The sequence below is a fragment of the Neovison vison genome, chromosome 4 (assembly GCF_020171115.1).
Source record: "Neovison vison isolate M4711 chromosome 4, ASM_NN_V1, whole genome shotgun sequence".
Classification (NCBI taxonomy): domain Eukaryota; kingdom Metazoa; phylum Chordata; class Mammalia; order Carnivora; family Mustelidae; genus Neogale; species Neogale vison.
The window spans coordinates 149,151,554-149,174,640 of record NC_058094.1 but is presented as its reverse complement, the minus strand read 5'-3'; the positions used below and the strand labels follow the sequence as shown (position 1 = coordinate 149,174,640).

Below are 23,087 nucleotides of genomic sequence, written 5' to 3'. Positions count from 1 at the left end.
GGCTCCTGGTAATTTCTATTACAAAGGAAAATCCATGTCAATACATGAATTTCAGGTAAGCATATTATGCTGCAAATTTTCCCTCAGGGAGCATTGGCATGGAAGGCATTACAGTAATTTTCCATCACAGAACTCTACAATAATGTGGATTTCAGGATAGAAGCATGCATTTTTTTTTTTTTTTTTTTTAAATACTGTTTCCCAGGAGATTTTCCCAGGGACTTAGAGACCTACACTGCCCTTTGTGGGCACTGCATTTTCTAATACTACATACTCTCAGCCAAGGTTCCTTCTCAAACTGTTGAGCATGTTCTGAGAAACAACACAACTAGTTTTACCTCCAACACTTAAAAAGCGATGACATCATTGTTAAGATTTAGAGAAGTAAAAGGACGGTGTTTTCTTTGACTTGTTTAGTCGAAAGACCAGAAATAGTGATTTCCTTCTCACTAGCCAAATCATTAAATCATTTTCTTTTACTATGACCAAATCACTGAATCATTCATTTGGCTTATGTTGGATCTGCATTAAACCAAAATGATAGATTCTTCAGTCATTCTTTTTATAGATAAAGATCCTCAATGCTTTGAACTCATCTCTTTATTCTAAAAAAAAAAAAAAGTCTGTTTTGTTTTGTTTTTTTTCCCAAGCTCCAGAGTTCAGTTATGGCTAACTAACAGTAATTTAAATAGCATTTAAACAAAATAACCTTGGCTTCTAGGTTTGTAACAGGGCACTTCCTAAGTAAATCTTCCTTGGTTAACAGCTGTCAACTGTCAATGGGCGGCAGATAATTAAATTTGAAGATAGCTTTATGGCTCAGGAAAATAGATAAAATCCTTGAACCAGAAAGGTCTTTAGTTAATGTGGTTATTGCTCCCTCTGGTATTTGAATTAATGCAAGAAATTGATTATTTTCTAATGAAACAGATAAATGGGAAAGCTGCCATTGTTTGATACTTGCAAGTAAATTTTGTTTGAGGCTGTTTTCCCGGCTAAGATCACACTCTTGGTTTTATTTCAGTATAGATTAGGAAGAGAAGGGGAAAAGAAAAAAGAATATTTTAAAAAATACTGGAAAGAAACAAACCATGATAGAAAGAATGAGAAGGTGGCAGGTAGGGGCTGTGAATACTTGGAAGACGTGGCAGTTAAGAAGGGTTCATTTTTCTTTTCTTTTCTTTTTTAAAAATTTTTCTTATTTATTTTAGAAAGCAGGGGGAAGCAGCAGGGTGGGAGAGGGAGAAGCAGACTCCCACTGAGCAGAGAGCCCTGCACAGGCTGGATCCCAAGACCCTGGGATCATGCCCTGAGCTGAAGGCAGACACTTAACTGACTGAGCCACCCAGGTGTCTCTAGGAAGGGTTTCAACAACAGGAAGTGCAAACCTCAACGTGTCTAAAAAAAAAAAAAAAATTGCATGGATTTTTGTTTTTAATCTTCTGTTACGAAAGTGGTCCAGTGATGATAGAGCAGTTCTAGGATTTGTTCAGAGATTAAATCATTTCTTCAGCCAGGTTTTTTTCTAAAATTTTGCTTGCCATTCTGAGCTCCCAGTGTGCATGGTAAGCAGCAACTGCATCACATATCATAGCCCTCATGTACAAATGTCCAGAGGCAGAAAAAGAAATCACCTCTTTTTTTTTGGTGCCAGTTTTGAAGACAGAAGAAACCTCTTCCAGTACTCCTGCAGAAAGCTTCCCTTTAATTCTCATTGACCAGCACTCATCACAAGTCACATTTAAGTCACTCACGGGCTAGGGGTGAGGTGGGACAATGATGGTAGATATAGACAGGCTCTGCCTACGGGGAAGACAAGGAAAACTCTTAGATGGAAGGTCAAGTGTCTCCTGCTCAAAGGAGCACACCCTGACCCACTACTGGGTGTTAGCATAACCTAGAGATGAGGAAATCAAAATTGGGCAAAGAGTGGTAGCTTTCTTAAAATAGTATGCTCAGTAAGTGTTTAAGCTTGCATTTCAATTCAGGACTGTCTGACTTAGATTGTATACTCCCACCACAATGGCACACTATATGTTGCCTATATATCATGATTCACTTTCAGTTTCAATTACAGAGCTGCTCCTTTTGGGTGAAACAATCAATGCATCTCTATGTTTGGCTTTTCACTTCAGATTTACTACCTCAGAGTCTCTTCTCAGGGCATTCTCAGAGCTGTCGACTCTCAGAAACTCAACATAACCCCTGAGAAGAATTGGAAAAACTCTACCTGCTGACTTGATATTTCTTTTACTTATTATTTGACAGAGAAGACACAGAGAGAGAGAGGGAACAGAAGCAGGGGGAGTGGGAGAAGGAGAAACAGGCTTCCCACGGAGCAGGGAGTCTGATGCGGAGCTTGATCCCAGGACCCTGGGATCATGACCTGAGCCAAAGGCAGACACTTAATGACAAAGCCACCCAGGCGCCCCTGACTTGATAGCTCTGATGGCAAACAGATACTTTAGTTTTACATGTTTGTGGGATGTATCTGCTTTGATTTGAATTTAATCTGTCAATACTCAAGCAATCTGTCTATCAAGGAAATTTCCCTTTCAAATCCCCCAGAACCAGTAAAGGCATTTTCATTTGTCCTGTTCTTAGCTTACAGCTTCCATTTACCGCCCCCAGACCAGCTTCTTATAAAATCGATTCCAAATCCTTTCTTTTAAGCATTCTGCTCATCAATTCTTCTTTTCCATTTTTAGCATATCAGGTCTCTATCAACATCACATCTGGAATACCCTCATCTCATAGGTCCAGTCTCACATACTTTAAAATTATCCTGCTGCTCAAACGAATTATTTTCCTTAAAAATGATTTTCTTATTTTATTCTCCTATTCAAATAATTTGAGTACATTCTACCTGTGAAAAAATGAAGTATTAAATATATGAACAAATAAAAATCAGGCCATCTGGTCCTTCATGTTTCCTCCATGTGTAAAGAATTGTTCTTACCTTGCTGGTTGAAGCTTGATGTCTTTTCCCGAGTCATAATAATATAACACATGTCACTATGGGACGGGCACTCTTTTAAGCACTTGATGTATATCAACAATTTAAACCTCACAACACCGCTATGAGGTTGGTACTATTATTATTATTCTGACCTTACACATGAAGACACTAGAGTGCAGAGGGATAAAGTAACCTGCCAAGTATATATGGAAATGAAATGGCATGGAGCACCTGGGTGTCTCAGTGGCTTAAAGCCTCTGCCTTCAGCTTAGGTCATGATTCCAGCGTCCTGGGATTGAGCCCGCATCCGTCTCTCTGCTCAACAGGGAGCCTGGTTCCTCCTCTCTCTCTCTGCCTGCCTCTCTGCCTACTTGTGATCTCTGTTTGTCAAATAAATAAATAAACTCTTTAAAAACACACACACACAGAAAAAAACAAAAAGAAATGAAATGGCAGAGCTCAGATTCAGACTCTGCTGGTTGGGCCCCAGAGGCCATGAATGCAGTCATATTTTACTTTTCTAGTCTATATATTTCACTGGAGAGTTATTTATTGAAGAGGTATGTGTTGAACATCTATTCTTCACCCCAAACTATCCCTTTCTCCTGATGTTTTTTATAGAAACATTATACAACCATGAGTCTCTTCCATATGATGAAAACCAAGCTTTATATGACATCTTGAATTTTAGGCAATATCAAGGCAGACTTCGTCTCTGCAAACTTTGAGTGACGTTTCTTGAATACTATATTTTCTCATGTTCTGAGCTCTTGGATTTTTTTCCTTTTTTCCCCTATTTCAGCAATAATCTGGTCTGGCAGGAGCAGACTTTTTTTCCTGAATGACATCCCTCTCTTCAGTCTTGCTTTCCTCCTGAAAGAAGCAGTTCCAGTTCCTGGACCAGTGGTACCATGGTTGTCATCCGCATCACCTGTCTGTGATGCCTCCTGAGGCCCAGTAACTTAGAACTAGGTTAGCACGCCACACAGCGCTCTGCAGCTCAGATCTTCGATTTCCAGATCTGTCATCTATTCTCTTGTTTAAATCATCTTCCAGTGTCTTTTGTTTCTGTCTTCTCACATGATTTAGTTCTTAAGACTCTTCTGAAGTATTTTTATAACTTCCACATAAAAAAATTTCTACACTGTACTGTCATTGTGTGGACAAAATATCAGAGACTATGTTTTATGATTATGTGTTAGTAATTTGAGAAATCTAGTTCCTTAAATTAAAAGAAAAAGGGAAAAAAAAGAAAAATGTGTATCTATTTATCCAATTCCATATGTCATTTGAATAGTAATTCTAATTTGATAATACTATACTAATAACTAACCCATAATTATTAGAACTTTTTGAATACTTTTTCTGTCAGTCATTTTCTAAGATTTACATATATTCAGTTGATTTCCATGGAAACTCTTGGTAGAGGTGATATTGTTGGCTTTTGCAAATGAGAAAATTAAATCCCAAAGATGTTAAGTAACTTGTTCAATGTCACAGGAAGTTTGGTACCACAGTCTGGTTTCATAATCACTGTTCTACTCCCATGACATTTTCAGATTCTTGGCTAGATATAGAACTGCTTGAAGAATATAATGGCAAACATTCTGAACTGATATGCCCAGGAAATAGGTTAAATTTGTGACTTCTCTATCCTTGCATATGGGATATGGCCCAAGAGTTCACAGACTATATAGTTCATGCCCTTCTATAAGAATTCTTACCGTTTGGGGGCGCCCGGGTGGCTCAGCTGGTTAAATGGCTGCCTTTGGCTTGGGTCATGATTCCAGGGTCCTGGGATTGAGCCCCGCATTGGGCTCCCTGCTCAGCAGAGAGCCTGCTTTCTCTCTCTCCCCCCCCTCCCTGCCGCTCTGCTTACTTGTGCTCTCTCTTTAGCTCTTTGTCAAATAAATAAATAAAATATTTTTTTAAAAAAAGAATTCTTACCATTTCAATTTTGGTTTATGTCACACCACAGCCTATGAGAATTTCTAGAAGTATATTTGTGATTCAATGTCTAAAATTTAGAAATGATTCATCACTGAAACAGTAAATTATGAAAGCAGACTGCTTTGTAGAGTTTGTCATTCTCTTAAGATCATAATCCCAAGAATGAAGAAATACTTCACCATTTGAATGGGAAAAGCATAAATTGTAAAAAGAAGTATTTTGGCTGGAAAAAAAAATTGAATGTGCTATACTGATTGTTGTTTTTTTTAATTGCCGTGGTACATTCATTGTCTTCAAAGTTCGGCTGTATGGGCACATATTTTGCACATATTGTAAAAGAAGTTAAATGAGCATGAGTCAGTGATCATTGACATACTGAAAATCTAAACATTCAGGTCATCTGAATATTTGTGGTTTACTTTTTGATATATACATAGCCAGACTGTCATTTAAATAGCATTGTCTTCTGGATGAGGTATAACAGGCAAAGAGTAGATTTGTTTTCAAGTAATTTATTAAAAAAAAAATCAAACTAGTTAGAATTATGTTGAGGAAGTAAGGTAAATATTTCAAGTAAAAAATACCTATCTTAAAATGATAAATGTATTGATTATAACCATAAAACATTAAGAGAAGTTAAGAAGACATAATACTGTCATTATTTTGTTTTTTTTTGTTGTTCAATCTGCTCATTTACTCTGTTTTTTTGGTTGATCTATTTTAGTTTTGAGCTGATGATAACCAGTGATCAAACCGAGATGAGATTCTTGCATAATGTGAATAATTTTGCAATAAAATAGAATCATAAACTTCAACATTGTATTTATTGATTTATTTATGTCTTATTTCAATATAGAAGCAATAAATAAAAATAACCACTAACATAATTCTTTTAAATTATTTATTATCATAGGAAGGAAAATATATCTTAACTTTTTGGTAAATATTTCTATAAAGTAATTTTCATTAAAATAATAGAATCATGGAACCAAGATACACTATTTTCACTGTGCTATTCACTATTTCAGAGCTTCGTGAAACCAAGACCTCTGAATACTTCAGCCTGTCCCACCACCCTTTAGACTACAGGATATTATTAATGGATGAAGATCAGGACCGGATATATGTGGGCAGCAAAGATCACATTCTTTCCTTGAATATTAACAATATAAGTCAAGAACCTTTGAGTGTAAGTTTATCATTTCTATGAAGGCCATGTTGAGTTAGTTTCCTTTTTCTTTAAAAATTTCAAATAAAATGAAAAAATTGTGTATTCCATTAGAACTATAAAAAATACAGGCTGCATGTCAACAAATAATCAGAAGTTAGTACTTACTTCATGGACTGAAAATATAATCAATTCAGTTCTCACTGTCTAGCTTCATAGATTTTAACACTTCAAAATCTAAAACGAAATGAGAAAACACTTCCTGTATATGTGTTTGCATATGATTGTTTGTGGGTGTGGATACAGAGAGAGAGATAGAAAGATAGACAGACAGAAAGAAGCATATAATATAGCCTGAAAAAATGATCAGACTAAAGGAAGATCTACCTTATCATCTGTATGCAATCCAAGAAGGCCTTAAAAAGAACCATTATTAAGTGCACTGTTCTTTGAACAAGTGTGACCTATATTTATCATTCTATTTCATAAGAAGGACATAAATTGGTCTTCATGGAATAAAGAAATAAAAGTTAATTAATTATACGTTTATTACAATAAGGAGACTTCTGAATTTATTATTTTAACAAGGGTCAGTGGCTGGCAATTAAAAAAATAATAATAATCATCACTGTCAGACTTGACCCAAAGCCATTGTGACTTAGAACACTAGCTAAGTATTTCAGGGAGGGAATCTCTTGGATTTAATCCAAGTTATTTTAGCTGTTGAGGCTAGGGGCTGTTTTTAAGTAAATCTACCAGCCTGACTGTGGTTTACCAAAAATAATATTAAACCAAAATGGTAATGTAAATATAAATTCATTGTGAACCAAAATAGTAATGTAGATATAAATTGTGATGTAAGCAGTTGAAAAAAGAATAATGGAAAAGGAGGGAAATATACATTTTATTGTACACATGAATGACATTATTTTAATATTATGTCATTAGGAAATGGGCACATATTATTGAAAGTCTTTTGTTAAAGGAAAAATTGATGAGAAAAATAAAAACAGTTATTAGAATAAAATAATAAAATCTTTATGAATTTCAGTTTATAAACTGAAAGAAAGAATCTTGAAATATAAATATAGAAATGCCTTAAAGAAATGTGTTAACATAAAGTAGATGAAGAGCACTGAGCTGTCATAAGTGTAAGTGAGATTATGTAACCTTTATTTTCCTTTCCGAGCAGGTTTTCTGGCCAGCATCTACAATCAAAGTCGAAGAGTGCAAGATGGCTGGCAAAGATCCCACAGTGAGTGCCTAAAAAAGCTCTAAAACTTAAATATTTGGTCTTTGAATCCATGTACCTCGAGTGCAGCCAAGAGTGAGACAAAGGGTGTTGGTATTTTAAATCCTTTGCTGGACACATGGTAAAAAATGAAAATGCAAAGGAATTGGAACTCTTAAACACTGTAACTTAGGAATTCCTGACTTGGTAAAAACTTCTTGCCTTGCTTTCATTATTGCATTCCGACACTTTTCATGATGGATTTCAGTAATAACCCCTGTTCCAGTGGATCCAACCTGCAGAATTCTCAGCAGGCCACTGAAATAATGATAATGCAAGTGTCTGGAGAAGCTCCCAGATACCATGTGGGCTTTTCCAAAGAAAGATCTCAGCAAAAGGGTACTGGTGAGCCAGCACATTCCAGAGGCATAAATCACCAATGATTACTGATATCTTTGTTAGTTAAAAATAACCACAGAAACAAAAATCAAGGCAGCTGTGAATATCAATAAATGTTCAGTATGCAACATTTGTACAAATTGTATATCTTATGTGGAATTCCATATAAAGAGTTAAGAAAGAAATCTATGTGGATTTCTGCAAACAGCTTGCTGAAACTGATACATTAAATTATTCTCAAATATGCTAAAACAAATACACAGAGCCAAGCTTCAGTGTACATGTTTGTTAATTTTATAATAAAGCATGTACATCATTTTGTCTTGTCTCAAATTGTGAAAACTCTCATAATGGAACTCTATATCAGAATTACCCATCTTACACAAATAATGTGGTAAAGAACATTTTTTATGCATTGATTCACTGTTTCAGTCATTCATTCCACCAATATAGATTGAGCCCCTATTATGTGTCTAGCATAATGTTTATTGCTACAGCCATAATGTATACCAAAATAGTCTGATTCTCCTCAACTTTATTATCTTGCTGGAGAAGTCAACATTAATTGAAGGAGCATGGAAGTGCTTATGCAGGTATGAAGTTGAAATACGGTGGCTGGTTAGAAAAACTAGTATTTGTACACATACATACACACAATCAGATCTGAGGTCATAAGAAATAACAGCTTTGGCTTTGTGTAAAAAATGTTGACTAAGCACTCATTAAAAGTGTAGAGGTAAGACATGTTGATTTCAGGGTCCAAGGCTATGGCACTGAGATTTGATAGTGAGGGTTTCAGAGATTCGTCGTGGTGGTTCAAGGAAAAGACTAATCCTTGTGGAAAGAGGAAGTGTGAAAATTAAACTTTTATTTTCACTGACTCTTTACTCTCTGGGATGAGGTTCTTAAAAGGTCTGGTGCAAGACAGGGCCATGGAAGACCCTGGCATCTAATATCTCTGGGTCTCACTGGAGGGTGTTGTTGAGAGCTGGTGATTCAGTTCTGGGTCTCACATTTCCAGGTTTAGAATTCATCTTTTAAGAGAAGTTTTCAAATGGGCAGAAGGAGCTTGCAGAGGCATATTTGCTTCCCATAGGATCTGCTGGACCATAGTTTATGGGAAAAAATCCAGAAAAATATATAAGAAACACTAAAAAAAAAAAAAAATTATGCTTATCTTCTAGGGAACAAATAGTAGAAAGTGTAATGTTGTGGAGAAGTCTTTTTTTGTCCCATGAAGCTATTATTTCAATAATGTACATGAATTTAAATGTTTTCGTTCATCCTTTAATGTAGAGATTTGCCCCACTGATGTGCATTCTTCCATGTCTTGTTTTTTGCCATAATAATATCCTGTGACTGTAATTTCTGTATTTAGTTGTCCTCTTTGTTCAAAAAGATTTTCATTTCCCATTCATACAAAGTGTCACAGATAGAACATGTAGGATTTAGATACCATTGTACATTTTCTTTCCAAAGATTGGTGTTGATTTTCTGAAGAATCTTAGCCAAATCATTTAATGTCTTTCCTCCTTTGGCAAAATGGAAATGCTCTGTCATTTGCTTTCTTGTAATTAGGAGTCATTAGATGAAATCTTCAATATATGCTTACATTTTCCCATAGTTTCATCATGCTGTAATATCATTCATGGGTATCTTTAAATTCTGCTCTGCAGCCAATTAGTATACATAACAGAAGTAACTGGTAGAGGGTTCTCTTCTAGTATGGCCAGCATTGTTAGGTGCTGGGAAATAATCAAACTAACTTCTAAATCCATGTTCTATGAAGAGAAGAGAATGTTTGACAAACCCAGTTGATTTCAGACATGTGAAGAAGTACTTACAGAGAAGTGTCTTTTCATCAGGCCACAAGAAGAAGACCAGTGGTAGGGAAAGGTTGTTGTTATTGTTACTGTTATTACATTCTTTAATGAAACTAAATAGTTAAGCATCTTCTTAATTCTGTTAGAAGAAATATCAACTAATACTTTCTATTTTATTTAAAAACAGGGGAATCTTAATTTGTGAAAATCAGTTAACTACTGTGAAGGAACCAAAGGTGAATAAGATGGAGTCTCTATCTTTAAGAGTCCTTATAATACATTAGAGATGATGAGCCATATACGCAATACCTATCAAATAACAGTAGTCAACATTTAATGGAATGGGCCAGACACCGTTCCAAGTCTTTCTTTTTTTTCAAAGACTTTATTTATTTATTTGAGAGAGAGAGAGAGTAGGAGAGGGGAGAAGGTCAGAGGGAGAAGCAGACTCCCTATGGAGCTGCCAGCATGATCCCAGCACTCTGGGATCTGAGCCGAAGGCAGTTGTTTAACCAGCTGAGCCACCCAGGTGCCCTCTAAGTCTTTCTTTTAATCCTTGCAACAGTGCTACAAGATGGACATTATAGTCACCATTCGCATTTTTAAGATTAAAAAAAAATCACTCAAAGAGTGAGGAACTTACCACAGCTGTCCTGCTAGCAAGTGGGCAGGAGGCTACTGTCTTATCTGATAAAACATATCCTCTCACTAGGAAGAATTCGGTAAATGCTAAGGATACCCACAACAGACAAAGAAAAAAAAAAAAAAAACCACTGCAGTTGGGGTATTTAGGAAAGTTTTGATAGATTTTACTGGCAACTCTACTAGGTCTATATTAACTTTCTTTCTTTCATTTCAATTATACTGAAATTCAAATAAGTATTACCCTTTTCCTCTTTCAGCCTTTGACACCAAGTACATGTGGCTGCCTTATTCAGTCATCTTCCCATCTTTTTAACCTCCGTCATCCACTCACCATCTCAAGTGACAGTGCAGATGTCACTTCTCTGGGAAGTCTTATTGGGGTGGCTGTCCCTCTGTGTACGCTGGAAACACTCTGACATATATTGCTGTGTTTGTAACTATAACTCTCCCCTTATTGATTGGAAGTACTGGGTAATGTCATTGTTCTCTGTGCCCAGACCTGTATCTAGGCACTTAATAAAGTTGAACAAGAACTGAAACAATTCAAAGCATGGGAGTCTGTTCCAAGTGATTGTCAGAAGTTGGGGGTAGGATGCAGTGGATGGTGAGCTTATTAATGCCTTTAAATTAATAATCTTTGTAACAAATTCATTATGCACATATTTTAGAAGTTCATTTTGGTTAAAGTAAAATATTTTTATTTTACATATTATATTAATCATCTACTTAAGCAAAACATAAACTAGTGACAGTTAAAATCCATACTGCTGTAGCTGTTGAAAGAAAATATACAGCATGGACTTAAGTATCTCTTATTCCTTTAGACTTTTTTTAAATGAATCAAATTTTAATTACTTAGAAAAAATAACACTTATTAGAGAATAATTCAAGATAGACAAAAATTTGATCCCAGTAATCATATATCATAATAAACTAATGTTTATAAAGAAAATACATGATCATGGTGGGAATATAACTAATTTTCTGCCTAGCTAAAGAGACTATAACCTGCCTCCCATTTCTCTCTCTGCCCCTTTGTATTCACATTCCTCCATGCTCCATTTGTTTCTAAATATTAATATTTTATTCATACTCTAAATAAATTGAGCTTAAACAGTAGCACATGCTGTCAAACATCCAATGAGATAGGGCATAATGAATGCACTGAGTAAATACTGTAAGAGATTGTTGGAAAATTAAGCAGGATTATATATATTTAGATATATGTGCATTAAATGCACACAAACTTTATTAATTAATTGAGGAATATCAGTATCCCTATTTATGTGACCAAAGGATCCCAAACTACTGGATAATATACTTTCTTTAAATATATTTATCAAGGGACACCTGGGTGGCTCAGTGGGTTAAAGCCTCTGCCTTTGGCTCAGGTCGTGATCCTGGCATCCTGGGATCGAGCCCCGAGTCAGGCTCTCTGCTCAGGGGGGGGAGTTTGCTTCCTCTTCTCTCTTTGCCTGCCTCTCTGCCTACTTGTGATCTCAGTCTGTCGAATAAATAAATAAAATCTTAAAAAAAAAAAAAGAAATATATTCATCAAAATACTTTTGATTTATTGCTCACACCAAAGATGTGTAGACCAAGAAGAAAAGAAGAAGGCATTTTTTTTCCACATTGCTTAGTTTGGGCAATGAGGAGTCAATATTTTTAAAGCCTTATGCATCTGGGCTCCAGGACATATTTCAAAAACATTCCTGTTAAAAATTACATAACAAATACATGTTCAGTATGGAAATCTTTGAAGACCGAGAAAAGCATGTAAAATGCAACAGAAAACAATCTCTTCTGAGCTCTTTGACCCTAGAAACTTAACCTCGCTGTGCTTCAGTTTCCTTGTCTGCATAATGGGCATTCTCATCATCTCTACCTTACTGGGTTGTTACAAGGATTAATGAGTTAATATTTTAAGAGAGCTTAGAACAGCACATTGCACACAGTAAGTGGTATATTACTATTAAGTAAATAAAATGAATTCCCTACCCCAAAGTAATCACTTAAAAATTAGATTGTTTGAAATGTTTAAGAATATAGAAAAAAAGGTATTATATTCTGCATAATGTTAACAGCTTAATTTTTCATTTAGCATTGTATCAAGATATAGTTTTTAAAAAGAACTAAGCAATTAAAAAAGAAAAAATCCACAGTATTGAACTTCACTGAAGATGCGTTCTCCAAACCTTTCATAGAGGATCAGTACTAATCTCTGTTCAGGACAAATGCCCTGTCCACTTCACCAGGCTTTTCTGACCATTGAAATAAAAAAAATACATATGAAAGAATCCAATATCTGACACTGTGCGTATGTATGATTTGCCAGACACGATTCCAAGTGCTTTATTAGTATATTGTTCACAACAAATGTTATCATCACCATTTACAAGTAAAAAGATTTAAGCACAGAGAGGCTAAGTAAATGTCTCAAGTTCAAACACCTACTGAAAGGTAAAGCTAGAGTTTGAACCCGGGTCAATTGGCTCTGATATCTGTACACTTATATCCACCATCCACTGCCCATCTGAAGACGATGGCATGATGACAGACCAACTCTAATTGCCTCTCCGGTTTCATCACACAGTAATTCACTATCCCCTCTAGGCACTGCTTCCCGAGTAAACCCTGCCCTGTCATGCCCCCATTATTTTGTTCATATTCTCTTTCTTTCTGTTGGAAAGCTCTTTATGCTTTTGCCTGTCAAAATATCTAGCCTATTCTTCAAGTCCCCGCACCAACGACACCCCTTTACAAACCCTCACACCTAAGTCAGCGTTATTCATTCTCTCTTCTCTCCTCCTACAGCATATTTTTGAAAAAAATATAACTCTAATATAGCATCCGCACGTAGCCTCATGTATTATGGTTTCCTTTCTCTGCAAGGAGAAATTGAATTTATTTATTTCACTGTTGCTGGTACCATACACAGAGTTTACATAAAATGAGTTCAGTAAATATTTGCTGGATATCATTGATATGATTGCTGTGGTCTAAATCAGAAATAATGAGAACAAAAACTATGGAAACGGAAAGGACCTAGAAAATAATTTTCAATAATTAACTGATCTATTTTTTCTTTTGAGTTTTTCTCTGTGGGGAAGGTTGCAGGGGCACACTGGGTATCATTAGGGAGCCTGGAAATCTGTCTCATGGTGAACCCACCCCTTTCTTTACAAAAATTGGATGGTGGAGGGTAGCCATGGTTCAAGATCCAGCTCAGTTACTTATTAAAACTAGAGTACTTCATTTAACCTCTTTGGGACTCGAGTTTCTCATCACTAAAATGGGACTAATACTTTAATTGGAACATTGCTCTGAAGATTAAAAATACTTAACATCAAAGTATTAAGAGCTCTGTAAACATTAATAACTTGGAAAAACTCTCCTCTACCCACTGTAGATTCCTTACCCAAGGACAAATTATAAAGTGATTGAAAGTACAAGATTCAATGTTAAACACATTTGTGCTTGAAAATCTGTTTAACCTATTTCTAGCTGAATGACCTCAAGCAGATTAACTAAAAAAGCTCTATGCTCTATTTTGCTAAAAGGCGTTGAGTTGTACCAAACTGAATGAATGTGAAGTGCCCAAATGGCATAAGTACCTTTAATAAATATAAGCTATAAAGGTGAAAAATCAAACCTCCTGGGAAGTAAAACAGGTTAATATGTAAAATGATCATTCTAAAGTCTAGGGAATGATAAATTCCCAACAAATATTGATCATGATAAGTAGATATAAAATATACAGATAGAAAAACATATACATGAAACACGTATAATCTGTATTTGAAATATAGAACATATTAGTGATATCTTTCTTCTTACCAATACCAGTAATTCATGACAGTAAACTGTCTACAAAACTCAAGATAACATATAATCTATTATTAATAGAATTGAATTCATGTCTTATGTGGGGAAATAGTATATACAGAATCCCAGAATGACTAAACTTGGATGTGAGAAAAATAAACACAAGTCTCATTGCTCACAGATAACCTTAACATAGACGTATTATATAAACACCATACTTCATCTATTCTTGTTCTACAGAGAAACACATTATCATCTACAATTATGTAGTCAATTTCCAAATATCCCTATAAACAGGTGTCAAGACATAGTGACACTATATATTTAACAAAAATTCTTGATGTCTTAAAATAAAAATGAAGTGTATAGTCTGGTGTGTAAGAATTAATTTGTTTGACAACAGAGCGAATGATTGATTGTTTCATATAAAATCCATAATAGAAATTGTATAAAATTGCTACATATAAAAATAAACATATATTCACTAGTGGATAATAATATAAAAGGAGAATATTATGAAAAAAATAAAATAATATTGACTTTAAACGACTTCTAAAAAAAAACTAACTTGTATTTTGGAGAATTGGGGGTTTTTGTTTTTTTGTTTGTTTTTTTTTTTACTTTCCTAATAATATAAATAATAAATGTGCTTATAAAAAATTAGTAATATGGTACCTAGAAGAGAAGAAATATATGCTTTCTGACTACCCATGGGAAAACCACTGTTACCTTTTAGTATATCTATTAATAAAAAATTTTGTTCTTGTAGCATCATTTTTATTTATCTTTTATCTTTTAAAGATTTTATTTGTTTATTTGAGGGAGAGAGAGGGAGAAATCACCAGCAGGGGGAAGGGTAGAGGGAAAGGGAGAAGCAGAGTTGATGCTGAGTGGAGGAGCCCGATATGGGGCTTGATGCCAATCCCCTGAGATCATGACCTGAGCCGAAGTCAAACACTTAACCAACTGAGCCACTCAGGCACCCCTTTAACACCATTTTTATGATCTTCTTTGTGAAAAAAATGACTGAAGAAAACCACATTCAATCTCAGGCTTGCTTAATTTGTAATCAGCAAGGGATAGTGAGCCTAGCAATACATAGCACGCAATGATTAATTCAGTCACAGATCTACCTTTGGTGCTAACCGTGTTTACATACTTCTGCATGGTCAGAGTCAACTTATAATTACAATAATATTTTGCATTTCATTGAGTGAACAAATGACACCTTTTCCAATGGTGGGACTAGGAGCAGGTGAAAAAGAAAACTGGGGGAGAAGGTATTTTAGGGGATGAAGGCTAGAGAGACAATGATTACATCACAGCGCTGGCATGTGTTTAACAGTCTGTTTTATTTGCCAACTGTAAAAGCCAGTAGCATTTGCCATTGTGTAGTATTGATGATATGGACCTTGTATAGGCGGTTTTGTTCAAAATATGTTTATATAACATGTGTGTGCACATGTAACATTTTGACAAAAATTTGAGGAAACAATTTGGTGTACTTTTCAGTTTCTCACCTTTCTCAGATAAAGAATAAGTTCATAAAGTTTCAGAACATAAAAACTTACACAGTATATAAAATATTGAAATATGAGAGTGACATACCATTTTACTCATTATCCAAGTTGAACTACCTTCTTCCTGAAGTAAACCAATAGAATAAACCATGCTATTCTCTTGTTACCTCCTAACAACAACAAAAAAGTGAGAGCAGGAAGGAAATATATGGTGGAGTATGAGAGTACTACTTAGAAATAGCAATAAATGTCACTGTATTGCTAACTGTTTATTCATTTGTTCTTTCAGCATGGCTGTGGGAACTTCGTCCGTGTAATTCAGGCTTTTAATCGCACTCACTTGTATGTTTGTGGGAGTGGTGCTTTCAGCCCTGTGTGTACTTATTTGAATAGAGGGAGGAGATCAGAGGTAAGTGAAACAATTTTTCATTGTTAGTTTTGGTATTAGTGCCAAATATTTCTTAAAACTGTATTTGAGGGGCACCTGGGTGGCTCAGTTGGTTAAGCAACTGCTTTTGGCTCAAGTCATGATCCCAGAGTCCCAGGACTGAGTCCTGCCTTGGGCTCCCAGCTCCACGGGGAGTCTGCTTCTCCTTCTGACCTTCTCCCCTCTCATGCTCTCTCTCACTCTCTTTCTCTCAAATAAATAAATAAAATCTTTTAAAAAAGAACTGTATTTGAATCTTAAAAAGTTGTAATCATAACATAATAATAAAAAAATGTTGTAATCAATCAAAGGTTCAAGCCCTTTTAACGCAAAATATATTTAATTTGATTGCTGTCCCCCACAATTACTGAAGTATGGCTCTTGCCTTCAAGTAAATATATATATTTCTGAATAAAAAAGCTACAAAAGATAAAAGAAAGAAAAATGGTGTAACTTTAAAAAAGGTATTGATACTATTTGTTCCAAATTATAGAAATATTACAGTATAACCTCACTTTCTTAAAGCTAATTTAAGTAATTTCTTATTTAACTTTTAAATTTGGTAAGCTTTTATGAGATACCCACACAGATACATAAAGCAGGGAGCCCAGGTGTCCTTGCTGAAAAGAACTTTATAGTTAGTTGATAATGCTTTCATTTTAGACCAACATTAGTCTACACTAGACTTTTCTAGCTTTATTCTTACATTAGTTAAAATGATTTGGGGTTCTGTGAACAAACACATTTGCTGAACACTAAGTATGTACCTAATATGTATAGACAAATAAAGGCTGGTTGAACTTCACCAATGATACTTAAAACTGTGTTTTTCTGAGCTTGTAATTAGTGACTAAGGAAAATATGCATCAGACCAAAAGAGCCTTTCCTCCTTCCTTTAATCGAACATGTTGTCTTACTAAATAGAAGCATTTAAAAAACTTAATTATTTCAAATTATCTGGCTTTGTTTTCCTTATGCAACTTAAATCTAGAATGTCTAGTTCTTAAAGAATGTCAATTCAATTTTAGAGTTTAGAACTGTAAAAAAGATTAAATGTTGCTACTGATACACCTTATTAAGTTTATTTTTGTTTCACAGAGATTAATGTACTCAGTACAAATATAATTGAACAATGCTTCTCTTTATATTGCTTTACTATTAATTTTTTCAGGCATGGTATTTATACACACATATCTTTTGGTAAATAAAAAGTCATTTAAAAATAGCTGAGTAATTATAAGTTGACCCCAAATGAGGCATTTCCAAGTGGTTCAACATGATATGAAATATTACAATTCTTGAAGAAAAGTAAAACTATGCTTCTTGGAAAACTACAGTTGGCTGCATTGAGCTTGTCATTAGAACTACATGCCTGTGATCAATTGATTAAATAAACTACTGCCCCAGACGTCTGCAATCTGTCAGACACTCCACTGAAGGCTGTGCAGTCACTGTACAGGCCAACAATAGCATAGCAGTTTGCAGAGCACAGATTTCAAATAAAGTCATTTTCCCATGTACAAATTGCCCACTATGCACTTCGAGGCTTAATTGGAAAGTTGGTCCAAAAAATAATCTCCTTTGGAAAACCAGCATGGAATAAAATTTAATCACTTTACTAAATATGAACTACTTTAGTTTCCCTTCAAAAGATATATTTCAAAGGGGGAAGCATTTTCATTAATTAATCTCTTCAAATAATATGTGAACATCATAGGAGCCAATTTAAGTAGGAAAAGCGTTATGAATTTTAAGCTTTGTGTATAGTAGATTCAAGTCAAAGGGTTTCACATTAACATCATTTTCTATATATCTATAATATATAAATAATAACATAAAGATAGAATGCATGATCTAGCAAGCATCTACTGTATTTCTTTTCTTTAGGATAAAAGATTCCTGAGCATAAAATGACCACATGATACAGAGAGTTGCATTTTGAGAGAATTTTCCTTCTTATGTATCACTAATGTTGTATTTTGTAATGACCAGAAGTAGTACTTACTAGTAACACCATGTGCTGGTATAAAGATACGGCCTTTATCCTGTATTTTAAAGCAGTTTGAGAGTAAACCAAATTAGGATGGCACAATCATTACTTAATTCAGTTTTATTCTTGAGACATTATCTGCCACCTTCTATCTGCCTATCAAATAGCAATGCATTGGTTCTTGGATATTTTATGAGCCTACTTCACATTTGCAACATCACACACACTTTCATTATATCCTATGAATCTTCCATTATTCTGTGAGACTGAGTCAGAGCTTTCGCAGAGCCTATCCAAAGAGCCTACGAATCCTTGCTACATCAATTCCTAACCATGGTACCTCTCTTCTGTCTATTCTGTTCATTCTCTGTCTTCTGTTCCTAAAAAAAGCAACACAAGTACATAATGACTTGAAATAATGAATAAAACATTTGTTTAAAAACTATAATTGGTTAATTTTGCTGCATATTCTTAGAATATTACTACATCTCATTTCTGGTTGATTTTATCAGATATCTCCATACATTGGTTCCAGCAGTTGAATACCCTTTAAGCCACTGATTTTGCCAGTCATCAAGCAGATAAACTTATCTTTGAATGACCAAGAATATCACAGGCATTCAAATTATTCCCAGAGCCTTTTGAAGCAAATTAGTCCCCATACTTTTTTGTTTATGTATCTTTTCATAGCTTTCCTCTTCTCAGAGGAAAAGTTGTGGATTTTTCTTATCAATAAATTTCTTTGATCAATAACCTTCATTATTCTGTTTACTATCTTCGTTTTCTTTCTCCCGTGTATACTCTTTCTCCTGTTTTAAAATAGGATGTTTCTTTTCCTTAAAATCATTATCTCAGATCTGTGACTTTTCTCAACTTTTTCTTTTTCTCTTGTTTACTCATCACAGAACTTCTCAGACTAGTAGGCTATATTTCCTGTTTTTCATGTCATTATTAAGCCTTTCTGATCTGACTTTCATTACCATCCATAAACTAATACTATTTCTCAGTGACCAAGATTCCTTAGTGATCAAACTGACTCCTCTAATCAGCATCCTTTCTCCTAGACTGATCTAATATGTTGGCCATACCCTCTGTTTTTCAATGCCTTTATTGACATCTATAACCTGAGACATTTTGCTATGCCTTCTTTCCTAATTTTTCACCACCTACTCTCTTTCTGGTCCTACTTGTTTCTCTCACTGATCCAGTCTATAAGTAGGTATTTATTTAATGAGAATAATGGCAAAAACAAAATTATTTCAGAACTTGGAAGCTACCTCTAAGATGTTGGTCTTTATCCTGTGTCAAAGGAGGAGCAACTGTAATGATCTTAAGCAGAAAATGGCATGGCAAGGCTTGTGTTTTTACCTGTGTGTTGCATTACCAGTGATTTAAGGTGGGGAGGGAATGAGAGGCCTATAGTGAGATCAGTTAGAGAGTGGATGTAATATTTCAAGTAAGAAAGAGAGCGGCAATAAAGACAGAAAAATAGGCATGAAGTATAGAATAGTATAGTTGATGTTAGTGGATTTAGCTATATAAAAGAAAATTTACAATGATACTGATATTTGTTTGTTGTTTGTTTTTTATTTTTGGCCTTTTCAGTCATATATTTGTCATGAACTGAGATGAGATGCAACAAAGAGAATCATGTTTGAATTAAGATTTTAAGCCTGAGCTTTGTTCTCTTGAGTTTGAGTTGCTGTTGAAAGATTCAAGTAGAAATGTCAAGTAGGCAGTTGAATATACAGTTGGCTATATTAATGTTTGAGCCATTGTTTTGTAAGAGTAACTGAAACCCAAGCAATGCAGGGGTTTAGTCATGCAGAGAGGGAATAATGTGAAAGCAGAAGTGTGACTATGATTGAAACTTGAGGGTCTCTTAATTTAATGGCAAGATGGAGAAAAAGGGACCTTCGAACATGACCAAGAAGAAACAGCCAGGAAAGAAAAAGAACCCTCCAAGTAGGGAGGAAAAAACAAAAATGTATTCATTCTCGGAATAAAAATAAGTCTTTTTAAAAAGATAGAAATGGGTAACAATCTAAAATATCATTGAGAATCCAAGTAAAATGAAGTCTAAAAAATAAACAGGAATTGTGTAGTGTGGCTGCCATTAGAATATAAAAAAGGGTTTCAATAGAACAATTGAGGTTGAATACCCACTTGAAATGGATTGAGAAGAAAGTGAGAAGTCAGGAAATGGTGATGAGTATATGTGATTCTTTAAGAAATGTGATTCTCAATGAGAATGTGTAGGAACTGAATGGGTTCTTTAAATGATGATATAAAGTTTCCAGTTAATAAGATTCAAGAAAGAGGGGGGGATAATGGAAAGTATAAGTTGCCTAAGAAGATTGGATACAATGAGATCCAAAACATTGGTGAAATGACCTTAAAGTGAGAGAAAGAGTTCCTCTCATGTACTAGTGGATGTATTAGTGTATATTCATTTATGTGTTTGGAGTGAGAAATTAAAGATGTCTCATTTAAAGGCTTCACTTACTCTGCAATCATATGATCAATTATTTGTTGATCATATGAACTAAGAACAAATTAGGTGATTGTCATGACTATAGTGGCAATGGTTTGAAATTATTATCGGAAGAACCAGTTGATAGAGTATCCTTGAAAGTTTACTGAGCAGTATAAAGGGTCCATTTTGTGTTGGTGATCACAAATCTGTATTACAATGAATTTACCTTGTAGAATCACTTTCTGCAAAATGCTTAGATGTTTGGACACAAGTATGGAGAATGTATAGACAGATATGCCCTTCCAGGCTATGGTTTCAATGAAAAAAATCAGAGATTTAAGGAACTTAATATTTCTGCAAAAAAATTAGTGGAACTAAAGAGCACGGAATCTAAATGGGTTAACAAAGAAAGTCAGGAAAAGAGAAGGCTGATGAAATGGGTTTTTAGGAGATGAAATTGGAGAATTGTTGCTGCATGAATGAATTAGTGATTATTCAGGTAGACCACACTCTTTCTGTTGATAAGATCTAGACTCAAGTTGTGTGAGAAATGATGCTGAACAATGGAGGAGTAGTTCACTGGAGAGCAAGTGGTACCTAAACAATTTCATCGATTCCTGCAGTGCCAACTCTCACATTTATAGTAAAATATGTGTATGTCTCTAAGTAATCACAACTGGCCTTACTAAATTTTACTGTTTTTCCTCAATCATTTGTTTAGTTTAGTCATTTTGTAAATACTAATTTTTTTTGAAAGTAGACATAGTAAAGAGTCAGGAGACTAAACCTTTTTTTTTTTCTTCAGGTTTCATTTTTTTTTCTTTTTTTTAAAATTATTATTATTTTGTTAAAAACATATAATGTATTTTTATCCCAGGGGTACAGGTCTGTGAATCGCCAGGTTTACACACTTCACAGCACTCACCATAGCACATACCCTCCCCAATGTCCATAACCCCACCCCCCCTCTCCCAACTCCCCTCCCCTCTGCAACCCTCAGTTTGTTTTGTGAGATTAAGAGTCACTTATGGTTTGAGGAGACTGAACTTTAATTTTACTTTTGTCATTATTTAGCTGCATGACGTTGGGCGAGTTATATTTCCCTCATCTATAGAGTTAATTCATTGAAGAGGATCATTTTATAAGACCTTTCCAGACGAGAGGACTGTGATTCTTTTTAAACTCTATGATTCCCTAAAATCTCTGGAATATCCTGCCACCATATCAAACTCAGTGTAACAAAAATGAACTAGTTTTATTTTCTTTAAGGAGTCAAAACTTCAGAAGTCTTTCTTTTCTTCATCTTCCTGAACTACATCTGATCTGTAATTGATTGCCAAGTCTGCTGATTTTTACTTTACAACTTCTCTTGCATCTTTACTGCTGTTACCATGATCCCTGAAATCCTGACATGTCAGATTATTATTACCTAATTCCTGGACTATTGCTAGTGAAAGCAAATCTATTTCTTCAATCCAGTGTCTGTTTTTAAAATGGCCATTCTAAAGGTGCCTCAGTGGCTCGGTTGGTTAGGTTCAGATCACGATTTCAGAGTCCTGGGATGGAGCCCCACAACAGTATCCCAGCTCAGCGAAAGATCTACTTCTCCCTCTGGCCGGCCCTCCCCTGCTTGTTTTCTCTCTCTCTCCAATAAATAAATAAATAAAATCTTAAAAATAAAATTAAAATTGCCATTCTTAATCTTCTTAAAACACCAAAGTAAGGCCCAATCTTCTTAAAGCAATGTTTTGATCCTTTCATTTCCATACTCAAAAATATTGAGCCTGAATTTCTTTCAGGAAAATTTTGAAAAACCTTAGCTTTATAATTAAGATCTTCTATCATCTAATGCTACCTACAAAAGTGAAAAATTTTGTCTTTAAATTTTAGTAGTAGCTTTTGCTAACTTTGTTTAAGAAAAGGGTAAATATACCAACAAAATATTCCTTCTCCATTAGGCTACACTGATCATCATATTTCAAATTGAATCACTGCCTCCAATCCTGGGTTTCTCTCAAGTTCCATTTTCTGCTTAAATTTTTTCCTAAACACTGAGCACTATCTAGCATATTCTATATTTTCTGTACTTATCCTTTGTATGTTTATACTCTCCATCATTATATTATAAATTACTTGAGGATAAAGATTTTTGTCTGTCTTACTTACTGTATTCCTAATGTTATGTTAGTACCTGGCGTATAGTAAATACTCAATAAATTTTTGTTAAATGAATGAAAGAGTAATAAACATTTTTATCTAAATTATGAATTCAACTTTGTTGAATCTATCATAATGCTTATATAACAAAATTAACTGGTAATATAAATTTTGTTATATATTATATTATATATGTATTATATTATGTATATAAATGTCTTGATTATTTTGGAAATATTATAATCCTTGTATAGATTATTTCTCTGTGGACAATTTTCTTTTGGCTAATTTTCAATGTATCTAGTTTGATTTACAATGATCCTTGATTCCGAGGTGGATTTTGCTGGTATTATTTGTTTGTTTGTTTGTTTGTTTGTTTTCTGATACTGATTTGAGAAGAACTTTTTGGATCAGCTTTATGTAGATGGTAGTAGGATGAGAACTTTGGCCTGCTGAAGTTTGCTTATCATTTCCAGATGTTTTCTTCATATAGGCCAAGAATGTCTTAATAAAGTAA

The 23,087-nt window shown here is 34.6% G+C and overlaps 1 protein-coding gene across 1 annotated transcript in view; it reads left to right on the top strand.

Annotated features, from left to right (window-relative positions):
- Window positions 1-23,087, top strand: part of SEMA3C (semaphorin 3C) — a 174,732-nt gene that overhangs the window by 79,434 nt on the left and 72,211 nt on the right. Inside the window, exons 3-5 of the mRNA XM_044245906.1 lie at window positions 5,938-6,098; window positions 7,270-7,332; window positions 15,810-15,929. Coding sequence (XP_044101841.1) covers window positions 5,938-6,098; window positions 7,270-7,332; window positions 15,810-15,929 — 344 coding nt within the window. The remainder of the gene's footprint in view (window positions 1-5,937; window positions 6,099-7,269; window positions 7,333-15,809; window positions 15,930-23,087) is intronic.